Source organism: Drosophila bipectinata, chromosome 2L (genome assembly GCF_030179905.1).
Source record: "Drosophila bipectinata strain 14024-0381.07 chromosome 2L, DbipHiC1v2, whole genome shotgun sequence".
In the NCBI taxonomy this organism is placed as follows: domain Eukaryota; kingdom Metazoa; phylum Arthropoda; class Insecta; order Diptera; family Drosophilidae; genus Drosophila; species Drosophila bipectinata.
Genome location: NC_091736.1, coordinates 18813159 through 18829883, shown reverse-complemented (window position 1 = coordinate 18829883; position 16725 = coordinate 18813159). Strand labels below are relative to the sequence as shown.

At 42.3% G+C, this 16725-nt stretch overlaps 2 protein-coding genes across 2 annotated transcripts; one reads left to right on the top strand and one right to left on the bottom strand.

Moving 5' to 3' along the window:
* Positions 1 to 1041: 1041 nt before the first annotated feature.
* On the bottom strand, positions 1042 to 1998 carry LOC108132243 (uncharacterized). The gene has a single exon (XM_017251572.3). The coding sequence runs from the start codon at positions 1872 to 1874 to the stop codon at positions 1536 to 1538; it is 339 nt and encodes a 112-aa protein (XP_017107061.2). The 5' UTR covers positions 1875 to 1998; the 3' UTR covers positions 1042 to 1535.
* Positions 1999 to 2504: 506 nt separating this feature from the next.
* Positions 2505 to 2947, top strand: LOC108132220 (uncharacterized). The gene is made up of 2 exons (XM_017251544.3): positions 2505 to 2640; positions 2695 to 2947. Exons 1-2 carry the CDS (start codon positions 2636 to 2638, stop codon positions 2945 to 2947), a joined length of 258 nt encoding a protein of 85 aa, XP_017107033.2. The 5' UTR covers positions 2505 to 2635.
* The last annotated feature ends 13778 nt before the right edge of the window (positions 2948 to 16725 follow it).

Below are 16725 nucleotides of genomic sequence, written 5' to 3'. Positions count from 1 at the left end.
AGAATAAAATGGAAGACAGCTTTTGTTTAAATGCCTTTTATGTGCAATATTGAGCCAGCAGGCAATCGAGCAATAAATCAATGCAAAAATAATGCCTGTGAATATTGGATGTTTTTGCATTGGTTTTGCCAGGCTCAAGGTTGAGTTGGTCTTGAATGAGAAATGACTCTAGAATTGGATATTTGTAATGTAGTTTATGTTAGAATTGCAATACTATGTACGTCTTTAAAAGTAGCAAAGCAACCACAGTTTCTCTTAGCCACTGGGGTGTCCCTGTAAAGCCCTACACTTTAGCCAAGTCGCGTAGACTCCGGTGGTTGGCGACCGGAAATGGCATTAGCGCCTGAGCCCGAGGCGCCCTGCCCGCCACTATGATTAAGTGCGGAAAGCGTCGCCTCCGTCTGGACTAGGACATAAATCACCTCCTGGCAAATAATTAGCATGGCCTCGGGTCCGGCGAGTAATTAAGGTAAGTCAGCTGTTGCCGCCGTCTCGGCCAGTGGAAAAAAATGCCATTCATTGTCAACGGAAATTAAAGTTTAATGGGGCGACGCGTGCCCTTTTTTGGCCGGGTTTTAGTTTTCTCTTAGAGCAGGTCCTGGCATTTTCAAGAGCGGAATGAGCTTGTCCTGCTGTTTTTGTGCTGACCAAATGTTTCTAATATTTGAAGCTATTAAACTAGAATTTCCCCCACTCGATGACACACCAACTGCAGTCAGCAGTAGTGAGGGAGAGAGAGCTGTTGGGAAAACATGGAAAATTCGGCACATAGCAAGGGGACACCGTTTTTTCACCAGTGGCGTGTGAAAAGCAATTACAGAAGTGATTCCGAAATATTTACACAAGCTGTGAAAATGTTTGGCCAACCAATTCTATGGGGGGTCTGGGGGCTCTAAACTTTTTGTCCGGGCAGCTGTGTGAAATCGAGAGTTGGAATAATTATGGGACGGATTTGAAAGGCTTTCCGTAACAGTGACTAAAAAATAGTTTCATTCACACATTCCATTGCGGGCTAAATTGAATAATAATTCCATTAATGCGTTTGTTTGTTCACTTTAATATTTATTGTTTTAGCTATCCTTTGTTACATTCTCCGAACACATTGACATTGAATTAATTAATTTTACACTTGGCGCGTGTTTGTCTGCAAAGTAGTTGTATTTGTTCACAATTAAATGCCAACACTGCACTCGGCAGTTAGCCCACAATCCATGTTGTTCCATTAACTTTTGTTTGCTTATCTCTCGGGCCAATTAAAAAACACAAAGCCCTTTATCGGGCGCAGATTACGTTCATTATGGGTCGTAAATAATTAGTTGATTAAACGGGAGAGCCATCACTGAATGCCACAACTAAGCACTGTCTAGTCGGCCAGTTTTGCTTTAACTTAAACCTATTTTAGTCCACGGGCCTTTGGTTCTTAGGAACTAATCAGTAGCGCCCCTTTCAATGTGTTTGCACAACACAGTTCGATTGCAGGCACAAATTTTTAAACGATATCTCAGGGAATTAGTCACGGTGTTATTTCGAACTTTTCACCGCACTTTGACTGACTGAATTTCCAGCCAGATCAGGATGGCGGCCAGGGCCACGTAGACCGCCACGATGATAAAGATCTGCAGGGGACTGACGGTGAAGACCTGCACCACCAGCATCACGGTGCCTAGAACGAAGACGCCCGACAGGAAGAAGATCATCAGGATGGTGGACCAGTTGCGGTACCAGGCATGCTTCTTGTCCGGCGGCGGCACGAATATGGGCCTCAGGGGGCTATACTCCTTCCGGTACTGGGTCTCATAGCCGCTGGTGAAATCGACCTCGTCGTGGGCCTTGCCCGGACCCGAGGAGCTCGCTTTTTTCCCGTCCGTGTCCATTGCGAAAGGGGTTCCGAATTCGACTGAAGAGAACTCTGCGTTTTCTCCGCACTTGCCCCACACTTTATTTTTCTTGATTACCAATCAGTTGTGGGGTCTGAGTTATTATCGCCGCGCCGAGAGGTGTTAATTGAGGCACCAACAAAGCAAACCGTCAAGAGCTGACAATCTTTCGGTGTCGTTCTGTGACTCAGATAAGATACAGATACAACAGGTACCCCGAAAGTAAGAGAAACCAAACCGACAAGCTGACAAGAAAAGCAACTCACAGCAAGAGACAGCGATGGGATCAAGGTGAAAAGCCCTGATAACGATTTTTATTATTTTATCACATCAACAAATAATTCCTGAAATTCAAGTGTCAACTAATAATATCATATTCATTTTTTAAGGCTTCTGTGGATTGCTTAAGAATGAGTTCTCTTTTGAGGAGGAGGTTTCAGACTCCAGCGCTCTCTTATTACTTATAAATCTCTTAAAATTAAAATAGGAATTAACAAATTAATAAAAATATAAAAATTAGAATACTGAAAAATAGTCAGGTAGTTAAAATAATATGTATTCCTGTTGGTTAAAAATTTTTAAAATAACACCATGATAATAATGTTCTAGTACATTTTTCTTCTGAGTGTATGTATTCCCGAATACGAATATTATTCTGAGGAAAATGTGGAGTGGAGGCTTGGAAGATTCGTGACTTTGCTGAATTCTCAGTTTACCCAAAGCCTTCAAACCGCTAAGATCAAAACGCCTTTAGAACTATGAGGTAATCCTTTGTTAACTTTCGGTCAACAGTATCTTAAATCTGACTTTACTGCAGTGACGACACGACTGTGTTACTGGAGGAGAAGAGCTACATCGTTGAAATGGATCATCCTACTCAGGAGAATGTGCAGGAGGAGCCCACGGGGGATTACGAGGAAGACCACTTCGAGGTCGTAGTTGAAGTAGAGTCCGGCCCGTATAGGTTTTTGCGAAATTGGAACAGTGTGGGAGTGTGGATGTGTGCAGTCTACAATTTCTGTGTTTTACTTCTACTGATCACTGTGTATGTTTACAAACGTAAGAATTAAAAGTTGCAATGTTCAAAAAAGTGTGTCTCGTACTCGAAATACCATTCGGGCATGAAAGTCAAATGTAATCCGCTTGCAGCGTACTGATCCCCGGGCCCTAAATGGGTTTAAACTTTGCTCCCGTTTTTGCTGCGGCCAAACAATTTAAGTTGTTGACAAAGTCATCAGCATGCAGCAGGCAGTGGCTTTGAAGAAATTGCTGCATCAGCAGAAAAAGGCAAAAAAAAAGTATAGTAGAAGCTGCGAACTTGCCACTGTTGCATTTTTAGTTTCTTTGCTGCGCAGCGACAAAACTTTTATTTGTTGCACCATCGACTCTGGATTATCAATTAAGCAAATTATTTAAAGTCCGTTTGTTTGAAGACAGTTTTTTAGGTCATAACAGTTAGTAATTCTATTAAAAGTTTGCCCTTAAGGGAAGTCCTACTGATTCAAAAAAGCAACAATCTTTTAAAGAAAAATTTGAGGTCTCAGCTTTGGCCTCTGCTATCAACGAAAATTTTCTTTCTTTATGTCAACTTTTTATATCAGCCGCTCTAATCTGTCTTAAGAAGACCGCCGTAAATCTTTAAGCCGCACGCGAGATTGTGGCCTACTTTTGTGCACCTTGGCTCTTGGCTCATTATTCAAATCTAAGACGCGGCTTAAAGTGAAAGCGATAGAAGCGCCACAGAAATAAAAAATGCAAAAAAAGTATCAAAATTCATGAGGCGATGCGCGCGAATTATAGCGACTTACTTGATGGTTTAAAGGCGCTCCTCGGCAGGACTCCCATCCCGCTTCGGCCACTTCGCCCAGGAACATGCGTTTGTTGTTGCAAACTTTTTCCATCAAAAGTTTCGGTTTTCGATACGCCTGCTGGTGGCAGCTTTAGCATCGGCTCCGGCTACAGCTCCCGCCACATAGCTCCCGCTCCAGGCCCTGCAAAGTGCCACTTCCGCTTTGCGTCAGTGCACACGGATGCCGAGCACAAAAGTGTGACTGAAGTGGCCTCGTCCGCCAGCCCCATCCACCCACAATACGCCCTTTGGCGGGCCCTGCTGCGGCCCAGGACTCAGGTGTTAATTAACTGGCGGGGCAGCCACTAAATTTTAAAACTGCAACCTGCCCAAATTAATGAGACTGACGTTTGTGCGAATTCGCGATGGGGGAATTGTGATTCTGGCCAACTTTCAAGTGGCCAGAGAGGGGAGGGCGAGTGAATGACTCCTGTTCATACTTTTAAGGATGTAACTTGCAGGATAATTGGTTATTTAAGTCACTGATTACCTTCATATTTGTCTTCATGTAAGATTAATTGGACTTTCAGTTAATTAAGCCAGTGTTTGAAATTCTCCAGCCATGGATCAGCATCCTGCATCGATCCGGTGGGCCGGGGAGGCGGACCGGACTATTGGCTGCACTGCTGAGCCCTTGTGACACTAAATCAATTGGACCAAGTGTCTGTTGTGACTGATTCAACTAATGATGACAGATCAAGCACTAAGTCACTCACACATGGCCGCCGCCGTCGGCTGAGGATGATGATGGGGATGAAGTCCTGTTCATGTCCTTGTGCGACACCGTAACTAATTTCCCTGCCGGTCACTTCATGTTGTGGGGCTGTTATGGGGCGGACATAAAGGACACTGGGCTAAGCTGCCAGGACAGCCTGTCACTGCAACAATCTGACCCCTTTAGAAGTCTCTGGTGCAATGGCTCTCGTTATTAATTAATTAGATCTAATGTTGATAGTTGTCAGTCCATGGAAATGCCATTTATTTAAATTGGTTTTTTCGCCACTAGGCTAGTAACGGGTCGTAATTGAATTCATATCCGCGACTAGGCTCATAAATTAGGCAAACTGTTTAGTAAATCATTAGAGCCCATAACTAATGCTGCGTCGAAAATGTGGCTTGCGTTTTAATTTCAATTTTAATTATCGAATTTTGGCTGATAAATAATTGCGTACATATTTGCAAGTAAACATGGAAAAATATTAATTAAGTTGCTAAATTGGCTTTGGATTTAAAAAAAAGTAAAAGCCACGGGCTGGGTGACATTAAAAAATAAAGTGTTTGCAATAGAGCACTTAATAAAAACAATTAGATATTTTTTAAAGCCTAGTATTCACTCATGACACATAAATTATAGAGAAACTAATTGCAGCCATAGGTTTTTATTTAATTGTAATTACATTTGCTCTTTGGAGCCTCCACAATCCGCTTACCCCTAATGCCCATTAAATGCAATTAACTTTCCACACTTTATTGGTTTTTGGAAAAAAAAACGTACAAAGCGCCGAAGACCACATTTAGGAGATTTTAAAAAACAGAACCTTTTTTCGCAATCAGTGGTGACAAATTGGGCATGATGTTTGAAATTAATTTAAAGCTATTTGGACAGTTAATGTTCGCTCCTCGTAGATAGTTAGTTTATTAAATTAAACAGGAATTAAACGTGCCACTGACGGGTATTTGGGTCATCGGAGCAAAAAAGCAGCGAAAGGTCTGGAATTTAATTAAATACGCGCATAAATTATGCAATATAATGGCAAATGCACTCACAGTCCCATCTGTAATCGCGTATATTAAATTGCCTTGGGTAGGACTACAGCACCCAAGGCCCCAAGCCCCCAAACACCCAACATGCACTACGCACTTTGCACCATCAAGCCTCTCGCATAATTATTTCCAAATATTAAATTCAGCCCCGAAAAGTATGCAACGAAAGTGCCAACTCGCTGGTGTTGTTCCCATTCGTCCCGGAGTCCGGACTCCCAACTCCCGACTCGGTAGTCCAAAATCCCTAGACCTTCAGCATTATTAATGCAAGCGCCCCGAGTGATGGGGTGACCCCTCCTGCCGGTCGCCACAATTGCATCCCAGTGCGTACTTTATTACACCAGAGACAAGCGGGTTAATTCCCATAAACCATTTCCCTGAAATGAGAGTTAATGGACAAGGGTTAATCGTAGAGAAACCAGTAATTTGAGATTAAATGCAACTGTATTTAGGTACCCTGAGACTACACATACTATTCTATGAACTGAGAGGCAATTATCCTAAGAACTTTAGCTGGAGAGCAAGGGGATACATTTTCTAAGAACTAGGTTTTTTTTTTAAATTTTTATTAAAGTTATCTTTACATCTTAGTTAAATAGACAATTATAATTATTTTGTGGATCTTTGCTTGATACTTTAATCCTATTTTTCCACTGTACTTGGGCGAGTCCTACTTTTGTGTAAATGTGGCATTTATAACACACGAAAATCATATAACTTTGAATGAATCAGATACATATAATTTGGGATATGTATCTGATTCACCAATTTCATATTTATTTTTCGACCATATCATGGCCAAAAGAAACGATTATCTGGCTACCAATCCAGTGCAATTGTTGCAAACTGTCAGCAGCCATGTCGACCGCACAGTTTGTTTGGCTGGCAGCCCTGGCGTGTGGGCGGACTGATGGTAATGGGCGTGTCACTGTTTCAATTTACATGCCTGTAGTTCACACGCATGTCCATAATTTGCTGCGCCCACACACACTAGTGCTATTGTTGGAGTTTCAGTGCTGTTGCCACTTTCCGCTTCTCGTTTGTTTCAAAACAGTTTGCACATTGTTGTCATTAAGGACAATCGCAGTTGTTGTATCTCCTGCTGCTGATCCGAGGGATGGGGGAAAGGCGAAAAGGGGTCATTGAAAGTAGCATAATAATACCATTGTTTACGTTGTTCCTGCCTGACATTAATATCACAGTAATTTCAATATTTAGTCAACCACTTCATAATGTGCGGCTTACTAATGATTATTAATTATTGTTAAATGTTTGCTATTATTTTGGCGCCCTGTTGTGCGGTTTTCAGTAACTTGGCTAACCACGCACACACATACACTAGGAACAGGGATAATGGATGTTTCGGCCCACCTGCCACCTGTGTCACAGACGAAATGGGTCTCCACGGCCTGCTATCGGCCACGAGGCTGTGTAATGCCTGATTTCAACATCAGACACAGAATTCCTGGTTTGTCAGACAACCCCTCGTTTTCAGGACATTATGCACTCCATTACCAGATCATCGTCGATAAGATGCGGCCTCCGCACTCCGAACTCTGCGCTCCCAAATCCCATTGCCATTGCCCACTAATTACGAGTATGGTCGACAATTAAAAGTCATTTATTATCTTGCCGCGTCCTTGGCCATAACAATGAGTTATGGCCACTAATTAAATCAGCAAATTACAAGCACGCACATTACATAAATTGTAAATTGCAAATAATTCCCTTGTGGGCAGGACTAACAGCTTCAGGTGGTCCTGTGGATTGAAAAGGAATTAAATATTTAAGGCTAGTTAGTTGCAACGCCTGATTGGGTGTAGATTTCAAAGATTCAAATAGTTGCAAATATTTATCCAATTTATCGATGAATCAATAGTGTCCTTGGAAAAGTGTCAGTCAAAAGGGACATTGTATTCCTTTTGATATTGATCCCATATGTCGTACGTTTATGTTAACTATAAGCTTATCCTGACACTTCTACAAAAGCAAACCTTGACCCTTATGCGACTAATGCTTGGCTTGACATTTTAAGGATATTTAAGCCACGCCCCTCCCCCAAGGGTCTTCCTTTTTGTTTTCATCTTCCCCGATAAGTGTCCCTTCTCCTCTTCGTACTATTTTTGGAAGGATATGCATATGTGAGGATATCCTGTATTCCCCGCCCACTTACCCGCTTGGCTGCCAAACCACTAACGACACCCCAAGGCGGACTCTGTTGCCAAGTCAGCTGTTCGCCAGCACAGCCCCCAGTTTTGGCTCCTTTTCGTCCTGCCAACACTCGACGCTCAGGACTGTCAATCACCTTTAAAGAGCAGCTACCTGTCTGCCTGCCAAAAGGATTTTTTGAGTCAGCCAGCTCCACAGGTATGTGCATTCAAGAATGTGCACTCGAAACTATTTTCATGTCGTTTTATAATAAAAGCCTTTCTATAATCATTTGAGTTTCTATACGGGTTTAAATCTTAAGTTTATTTTAAAATTTTATTTATTAAAAAACAAGACGCTGCAAAGATAAACTCACTTACTTTCCTTTGGTCTTTGAAAACAATTTATGCAGCATTCTCTGTGGCGGAGATAGCGACTGCCACTACTATATACTTTGTATATAGAGCTGCAGTGTCCTGGCATTCACCGAAAAAGCCAGCCACGACAGGAGACAGGCTAGTGCTCCTTGGATGGTCTGGTTTTTCCGAAAAGGCAGTGCAAAATACGCGTTAAATGCGCAAGGCGTGCGGCACGCGCTGAGATTGCCAGGAAAACGAAAAGGATATTGAGGAGGTTGAGGTGGAGGGGGCTGAGTGCGGGGCCTGTCTGGTGTGAGAATATGTTGTCAAATTCTCATAAGGACCTCGGCTTTGGCTGCTTTTTGTCTTGTGTTTTATTTTCTATTTGTTGTTGGCTTTTTGGCTGCGGAAGGCAGTCAGACGAGAGCAGCCGTCAAGCATATTTCAAAAACTCAGCTCCTGAGGCTGCTAAGTGCCTGCTTACAAATACATTTGCGTAACGTCTTCGCCCCCCTAAACCCTCAAACCACCCCACCACGACTCCCCTCTCCATCCACCACTTGTATATCACTTTTATTTGAGTTTGCGTTTTGCATTAGGCATATTACGCATACGCCAGAGTGGCGCACGTCCCATGCATTATGCCAGGATGTTCTACTCTTCGTCTCTACTGCGAGGGAAATTAGAAGACTATGATTCTTGCCTTGGTACTAAGCCTTGCTAATGGCTTAAGCTTATGTTTTCCAGCAATTTTTCGCCGCTGAGCCTTCTTAAAGTTTTTCCCTGTCTCAAATATCTTCCAAACTAATTTCCTGATTAATTATGAGATTTTGACTCTCTTCCGGTTTTTGGGAAATTGGGTTAGAGGAAAATAATAATTAAAGTTTGAGTTGAGATGGTCTTAAAGCGTAGATTAAATATGTAAGTAAAATTCAAAATATTTCCCATATTGAATGCAAACAAAGCCCTGCTTTAGTCAAGAGACTCACTTCAATATGGATTCTATTGTATTAAATAGCTCCTTTCCCCTCTGCCACTTCGCTGCTAGGAAACTGCTTTTCGGGCAAAATAAAAACTCCATTGAATTTTTAGGAAAAAACATTCTTTTCTGTGATTCTCTGTTGCCTGAGGGCCATGCATCATTTATGACTAGTGCGCGCACAACAAGAAAATGCATTTTTCTCGCTAACACATACATGCAGACACACACCCCACACTGATACAAATGCAAGTTTTCCCCCACACCAGAGAACGGCACGGGTGACACTTTTCGACACCCTATGCATACCCATAAAAATTTGTGTGCGAGTACCACTCGCCACACAAAACAAAATAGGCAATAACAACACACACAATTTTTGGATGAGTACAAAGTGTCTATTGCCTTTCTTGCACTCATGATTTTGTGCCTATTGCCTTTCTTGCACTCATGATTTTGTGCCTATTGCCTTTCTTGCACTCATGATTTTGTGCCTATTGCCTTTCTTCCACCCATGATTTTGTGCCTATGTGTCTTGAGACGCAAAACACCCGAGTGTTTTTCGGTCGCTTGTTCGGATCATACCAACCACCCTAAAAAAAAGGGGAAAGATTTTGTCCTTTTCCTTTTCTTTCCTTTCTGTCCTTTTCTAACTACCTAAGCGTCTAGACTTCGTGCACGGGTTCCTAGAACCCTTTCCTACGATCGTTTTATGATCTTTTTTTGTGCCTTTCTTCCACCCATCCGTTTTTTGTTTGTGCCTGCGATCCACCCATGCGTTTTTTGTTTGTGTCTGCGATCCACCCACAAGAAACTTACTGGGTAAAAAAAAGGCAAGCACCCGAAATCATGGGTGTTTCCAGACACCCGAAGTTTCGTGCATGGTAAATACTCATGCACAAAACTTCGTGCATGAAAGACACTCGGGTGCCTAAAATACCCGGTGTTTTTCGTGCCACTCATTGTGCGAGTGGCAAGTTGCCGTTCTCTGCCCCACACATACACTTGAGCAGCAATGTCAATGTTTATTGATGCAAAACAAGATTTTCCCGCTGACTGCTGGAGAAAAATGGCAACGCAAGTTATTCCCCAGACTCGTTCTTTTTTCGCTTAATCGGTTTATTTTTACATTGAGAAATGGATCGGAAGAACAAGGTCATCCCTCGATTTTGTGACATAAAGACTGTGTTTTCAACAAAATTGATGTAAGAGAACATCACTGGATAATCCTGATTATTAATTATGTTATTCGCTCAAAATCAATCTGACAAGACTCAGCAGTTTACTCTGCTTAATGGCTTTGAAATTCTGGCAACAGGTAAGCCCCAACTTCCCGTACGGATGGCGTGCACCTTTCTCAATGGCATTTGATGCCTGCAGCGGAAACTCGAAATCAACACAATTAACAAACTTTACAAACGCAGAGCAGTCCTGGGTAGCGGGATGGGTAGGGACTTTCATTTGCACTTCGGAAAGACAAAGTAATCATGCTGAAAACACCGCTGCGGAAATGCGGTGCAAACTGAAGTGCACAGGGGAAAACAATACCATCCTATAGTACCATTTCAAAATTAACTTACATACCTCTGAATATTACACCTTTTCATCAAGAGAATAATAAGTAGCTAATAGTAATGCTAATATTCTATTATTATTCTATTATTCTATGTTCAAGTCTTAAGTCTTGAACTTCAAGTAAGTAGAATTTTTATGTATGCTTTATAATCTATTTTTATTATGTCTGCAGATGATTATCTAGTATATGTTATAGTAGAGTGAATAGTGATTTCTCTATCAAATATATTTCAAGTGCATTCACTCTTAGTTGAGGCCCTTAGTACAGAGCTAGGAAGACAGCTTTTAATTGCATGCGCTTTGAAAATGCAGGGCAGGTTAGTATGTTGCAGGCTTGCAGTTTTCTGGCTGGTGGCAGTCACCGAGCTGGCGGAGCCACCAAAGTTTTATTCGGCAGCAAGTGCGGCGTTTAACCAACCTGAAAGCAAACCCCAGAAGCGATGCCGAGCATTAAAGCCAAGTGCAAACATGACAATGACAGGCAACAGGCGACGTGGCTCGGCCGGAGTGTGGAGGTGCTGGGGCGGGTTATCCTGCGTCAGGGGCGTCGGGCGACAGGCGACAACAGCCAAAGATTATTCCTGATGCTTAAATTTAAGCGTGCCTGGCTGGAGACGTGAGTGAGTTGCGTGTCATGCTCTAATGCTCATTGCGCAATCAGTTTGCCTTAGCCGGGCCGGGAGGGATGCGAGCGTGACACACAAATGCGTCTTGATTCGTCCTTACGCTATTGATTTAAGGAGGAGCTGTTGATTGAAGCAAGGCGGCAGAAATGGCAGAATGGCTTTTAAAGTGGTCTTGTAAGGCGCTTATTTACCTTTGTATTTATTCAAAAATCATTTCATAGTCAAGAAATTACTCGTAAAAAGAAAAAGTGAGTATAAAAATTACTTTAAAGTTGAGCTACTCTTTGCTGAGATAGACTTGGTTCCCTGGCATTACGTATACGACTTGTTGAGAGCTTACCTCTCGACCTCCATGTCATATCACACCAGATCCTTTCAGGACAACGGCACTCTTCCAAAAACAGTAATCAAAATAAGTGGCGACCAAAAGTCCTTGATGTCCTGGTAGGCGCAATGTGGAAATCTCACCTTAAAGCCGCCTGTGGGAGAGCTCAGCAATCAATCATGCCTCTCGAAATCAATGCCACGTGCAACATTTTGCATGCCCCGCCATTGCTGAAAAGTTTGATGAGTGCACGGACGGAATTATTTGTGGTAATTGTGTAAAAATGCGGAGGGGTTTTCACCATTTTAAGGTAACATTAATGCACATTTACCGTTCGTTTTGGCCAGGTTTCAAAGGCCAGGTAAGTCTTGTGCGACGTGCTTAGAAATTGAATGAGAAAAGGCATTGAAAATCAACACTTTTAAGGGCTTGGATTTGATTCAATTTATTATTTGCAAAGCTAAAAATGTAATACTTTAATGACGAATTTCATCAATACTGGAGGGACTTCTTTAAGTTTAAGACACACACTGCCCAAATGAAGCTCACGATTCGGTTTATTATTAGCCCGAAAATGTTGCCAAATGGTTCTTGATTATTATTCATTGTCTGTTCATTCCGGCTAACTTTATTCCCTTTACTTTGTTTCGCGCTCCTTTGGCTCTCCAGCGTTCCGGCTCCCCGGCAAGGACGCACGGCGTCAATTATGGTAACAACCTCAAACACTCATAATCACTCCACAGGCAATCGTTTAGATAAGAGCGCGCCCGGCGCGTTAAGCAAACGCTGCGGGATATGCGCCGGCATTAGGGAAGGACTCTAGTCGGGAAAAATCTAGGCTGGGCCGCTTAGCATTCTGACTCTGACTCTGATTCTGAAACAAAAGCCGAATAAAGCGAATAAACAGCACGATAAATGCCATAAACAAGAGCCGAAAGTTTTGGCCAAAATTAAGGGAAAGCAGCGAAAGTCCAATAAAAGTCACGCAGCCACGATTCCAGTTTCCGGAGAGTCAGCAAAAATGTCCGAAAGACAAGTCCAAATCCAAGTCCGAGGACCCAGTCTAGGACTCCGGAGTAAATAAAATAAAAAGTAACTAAACTGCGTGATACAATAATTGCTTTAAGGAAACCCTTGCGTACAATTTGCAACTAGGTGGCAACACCAGGACTCGCGCCAGGACTCCTGAACCGGTAACAACTCTCCGAGGACGAGATTTATGCGATTGCCGATAAGGATACTCGGACTCGAGTCCTTTGTCGTGTAATGGCATTCGTAAGCATTCCCCGAGGCAGCTCCTTGAGGCAATCGCATTGTCCTTATTACACCCCCACTCCCTCTAGCACTTTCCTTTGTTACTCCTCCTTATTTCCATTTTGCACAAAGAGCTCTTCTTTTTTCTCTGTGTATATTTATTGTTATTTAAATGCTCATTTCAATTAACATTGGAAGGCAAACAAAAACTTGTCCGATATTAATTATTCATTAACAAGACTGGATTGCTGGTCGTACTACACAATATTTTTTGTTTACGCTTTTTTGGTGATAGCTTTTGTCCGAATCCTGCATTTAAATTGGACAATTTCGCTTGTTTTTTCCAGTAACATATTTATGATAATGGTCATTGTTATTTATAGAAACAAGACGGGGGCGTGAGAAGTTTTCATATTCGGCAAGTTTGGCTTTACGAGCCTTCATAATATTGGTTTTTATCGATAAAGTTATCTTTGAGAGCGTCTAGACTTGAAAGAAAATGTAAATTAAACATAAACACAGGCCTGACAGGCAGCTCTTAAATGTATTTAATACAATGACCAAAGAACCTACCTACTTCAGCTTTCAATTCATAAAATGAAAGCCATATCTGGGATAAAAATGATTCAGGGCGATGGAAGTGTATTTTTCATCATTTTTTTGTAGCAAAGCCAAACATCCCGCAAAAGGAGTGAGAGGTGAAAAAGTTTTTCGCATAATTTACAACTATGCTCTACTTAGCATTCCCATTAAGATCTCGCAGCCAACCTGTGTTGACCTTTGGCCCTAGAAGCTGAAACTGAGACCTGCAAGTGGCAGGCGGGAAGCGGAAAGCGGGAAACTTCACGGTGGCAAAGTTAATGCGGCTACAAATTTTCGCTATCATCGTGAAACGCTATCGGCGTCATTCATCATGCGCTGCCAAACAATTGACAACAAGGACGAAAAGGACGCTGGCGACGGAGACGGGGGTGGGGAGGACGATGAGGTGGCAGGGCACTAAAAATCCCCCAAGTAAATCCACCATTTACCTGCAAATGAAACTTTTGAATTTTGATTGCGTTGCCGTTCGTTTGGCGATGCTGTTCGAGTCCTTTGTTATGTTAAAGTGCTTTCTTTTTATCGGTCACCTTACTTTTGGGCGAGATATGGAAATAGAGATGGGAAAACGTTTTAAACTAAACTTTATATCTTAAAATATTGTTGGTAGGCTCTTCTTAGATCTATGAAAAATGAATGAGTCCCATGGAAAAATGTATAAAAAATCTAAAAGATACTCCGGTGGAAGGTTTTAATAATAATCGAATAAGGTACTCCGCTCAAGGATCGGTTAAAAATTGACAAAAATACAGACTAGTTAAGATCGTATTGGTTCATGTAGGTCCAAGGGAGATCCATAGAAAATTGACAAAAATATTTTGTTGGAAGGTTTGAATACACATTGGTGAAGAATTTATTTACATATCGATTAAGGTATTCCTCTGAAGGATTATACAGTATGAAAATTACCAAAAATAAAGTCGTCATCCTAGGCTTTATAGGGCATACCCGCGGATGTTCAGTTTCCCAATATTTCGATGGAAGATTTTAATTCAGATTGAGGGAGACAAATCTACAAATCGATTCCTCCGAAGGTTCTCCGTAAAAGAACCGTATATGGACTGGTCAAGATACATACATACGGGATCTTATTACTTGTTGGTTATCTCCACACATTCTAATTTTTGATAGAAATGTCTGAAACATGAAAGACGCCTAGAGTCGTCAGATATCTTTATTCTCTTGAGACATTCTACATCTTAGTCTTTTTGAATAATCCCAAGTACAGTGCTTGCCATCGCTAACACAGTCGTCTGTCAGTTGGTGGGGCTGGGTGGGTAGTTTGCCAGTGGGGGCACTTCATATGCAAAGTATGATCCACTTAATGCGATTTATAACGCGACGGGCTGTTTTAGGGAGCGTGGGTTGAGGCGAGGGTGTATAAAATATATATTTGGCTAAAGAGTGCTGAGTAAACTATGCCGGGAATGGTTTCGCAACAGCTGTTATACGGCTGCCGCTCCATACACGGACTCCTGCTCGTTTGTTCCGCCTGTCATGGTCGTCATCTCCGGGATTGCTTTGCCGGGCTGCCCCATCCCCGCCACTGTCTCTTCCCGTTACTGTCCTTTCCCGCCACATCCTTGTCACCCGTCAGCACTGCCGTCGCCTTCGATGATGCTGCGCTTTCATTCACTCGGCGATTATGCCGAGTATGCCATTGTTGTCTCAGCCTCGGAAAATCCATTCGAAATCCCCAGTTTAGTGTGAATTTATACGGTGAAAACTCGGTTTTCCCTATTCCTCTGTTGCTCTCTTTGTGCTTAGTATTTATATCGTAAGCCCGCTTTCCATTTCCTTGTTTTTAATTTAACGCCAACTGCGGAGAGCTGCATAAAAAATGGAAGCAAAAGATAGAAAATCACCTTCTTCGGATTTTCCATAGCTGATGTAACATAATTGCTCGCGAATGTTTCCATTTAACGCCGTTTCCTTCGGACCCGTCCTGCGGCCCCCGTGTCGTATGCGTAACATTGTTAGCCATTGTTCTCCGCCCCGTCCGCCACTCCACCGGGACCAGTGCACTTGCTCCAGCTGCGCCAAGGACGAAGGATATGCGAACGAGAGTGCAGGCAAGTGCCAGAAGATGTCTTTATATTGTTTTAGTATAGTGTGCACATATTCTGTCTTTAAATCGGGGGTTATGTCGGGGGGTTTCGAACAAAGTGCAGATCTTGAAGCAAAAAATTAAGTTATCGAAGTGGGAAGCCATGTTCTGCTTTGAATAAAGTGTTGCCCTAAGAAGATTGCCTCGAAACTTGTCTGACTGAAAGTTACCGACTCATTAGCAGCTACTTAAAAACTACTCCTGCAACAGCTGTCACGGCTCCTCAACTCTAGCCGCATCCCAGGCATACATACTTACGCAATATATGTACATGTGCAGTGTATTCCTGTGCCAGACCATATTCAAAATGTCGCATGACGGTGGCAAATGTCAACAGAACTCCACATTCAGGTAAACTGACAACCAGGTCTCCGGGGCCAACATTGGGGCGGTCTGCTCTCCAGTCCTCTGGCGGTTAATTAAAAAATGGAATTCTGGCGATGCACACACAAAAATGCAAAAAAAATGTGGAAAAAAGCGCTGAGATCTGGCTGGTGGGAATATGCGAATTTTTGGTTTAAAGTCGGTGATTAATATTGCATTTGCTTTAGCTGGGAATTACACTCCATTTATCCCTCGAGCTAACTTCATTCTTTCTGGTTCTGTTGCTCGGATGCTCTGCTGCCAGCACCTGTCAATGAGCTCATTAAACTGCAATTTGGAGAGCTGGCTTAGAAGAAAGTGGCTCAGGAGTGTTGCCCAGCTGATTACCAGTAAGTACTTTATGGCCAAGTTTTCACATTCCCCTATTTCACTCTCTCTGTGTTTCTTGCGGAAAGTTGCAAACTGCATTTATAATTAAATATGTCTGCAGGTTTACTTGCTCTGCGTTCCTTATATTCTCCTCCGCGGGGAGTTGGAGTGTCCTTGCGGATCCTTGGGTAAATTTGCGAAATGATTATGCTGATAGAAATGTTGCCAGTGGAAGATAAAAAGTTTCCAAAGTTGGCTTACATTTTATTGTAATTGAATTAGTGGAAAGCTCTTAAGAGGCAATAGCGTTAATCTAAATTATATTTGCTTTTAAGAGAAGATCACTACTTGGAATAGATTTTAATTTTTTATACAGAGCTTAAGGCCTTTCATATGAATTTGTAAATTTTTTGTACATTTTCTTGACAGACCAATAAAATTGTCACATTTTGCAACATGTCCTTGACAGTTGTTTGTGGTCGGCAGCTTCATCTCCTTCTTGCTTCTTGCAGATCCTGGCCCGAACTTGTTGTTGGACAGTTTATTGGTTGGCCCGGAAAACGAGGCAA

Excerpts from the sequence above, each read along its gene's own strand:
- LOC108132243 (XM_017251572.3), bottom strand. The coding sequence starts at position 1,874 with ATGGACACGGACGGGAAAAAAGCGAGCTCCTCGGGTCCGGGCAAGGCC.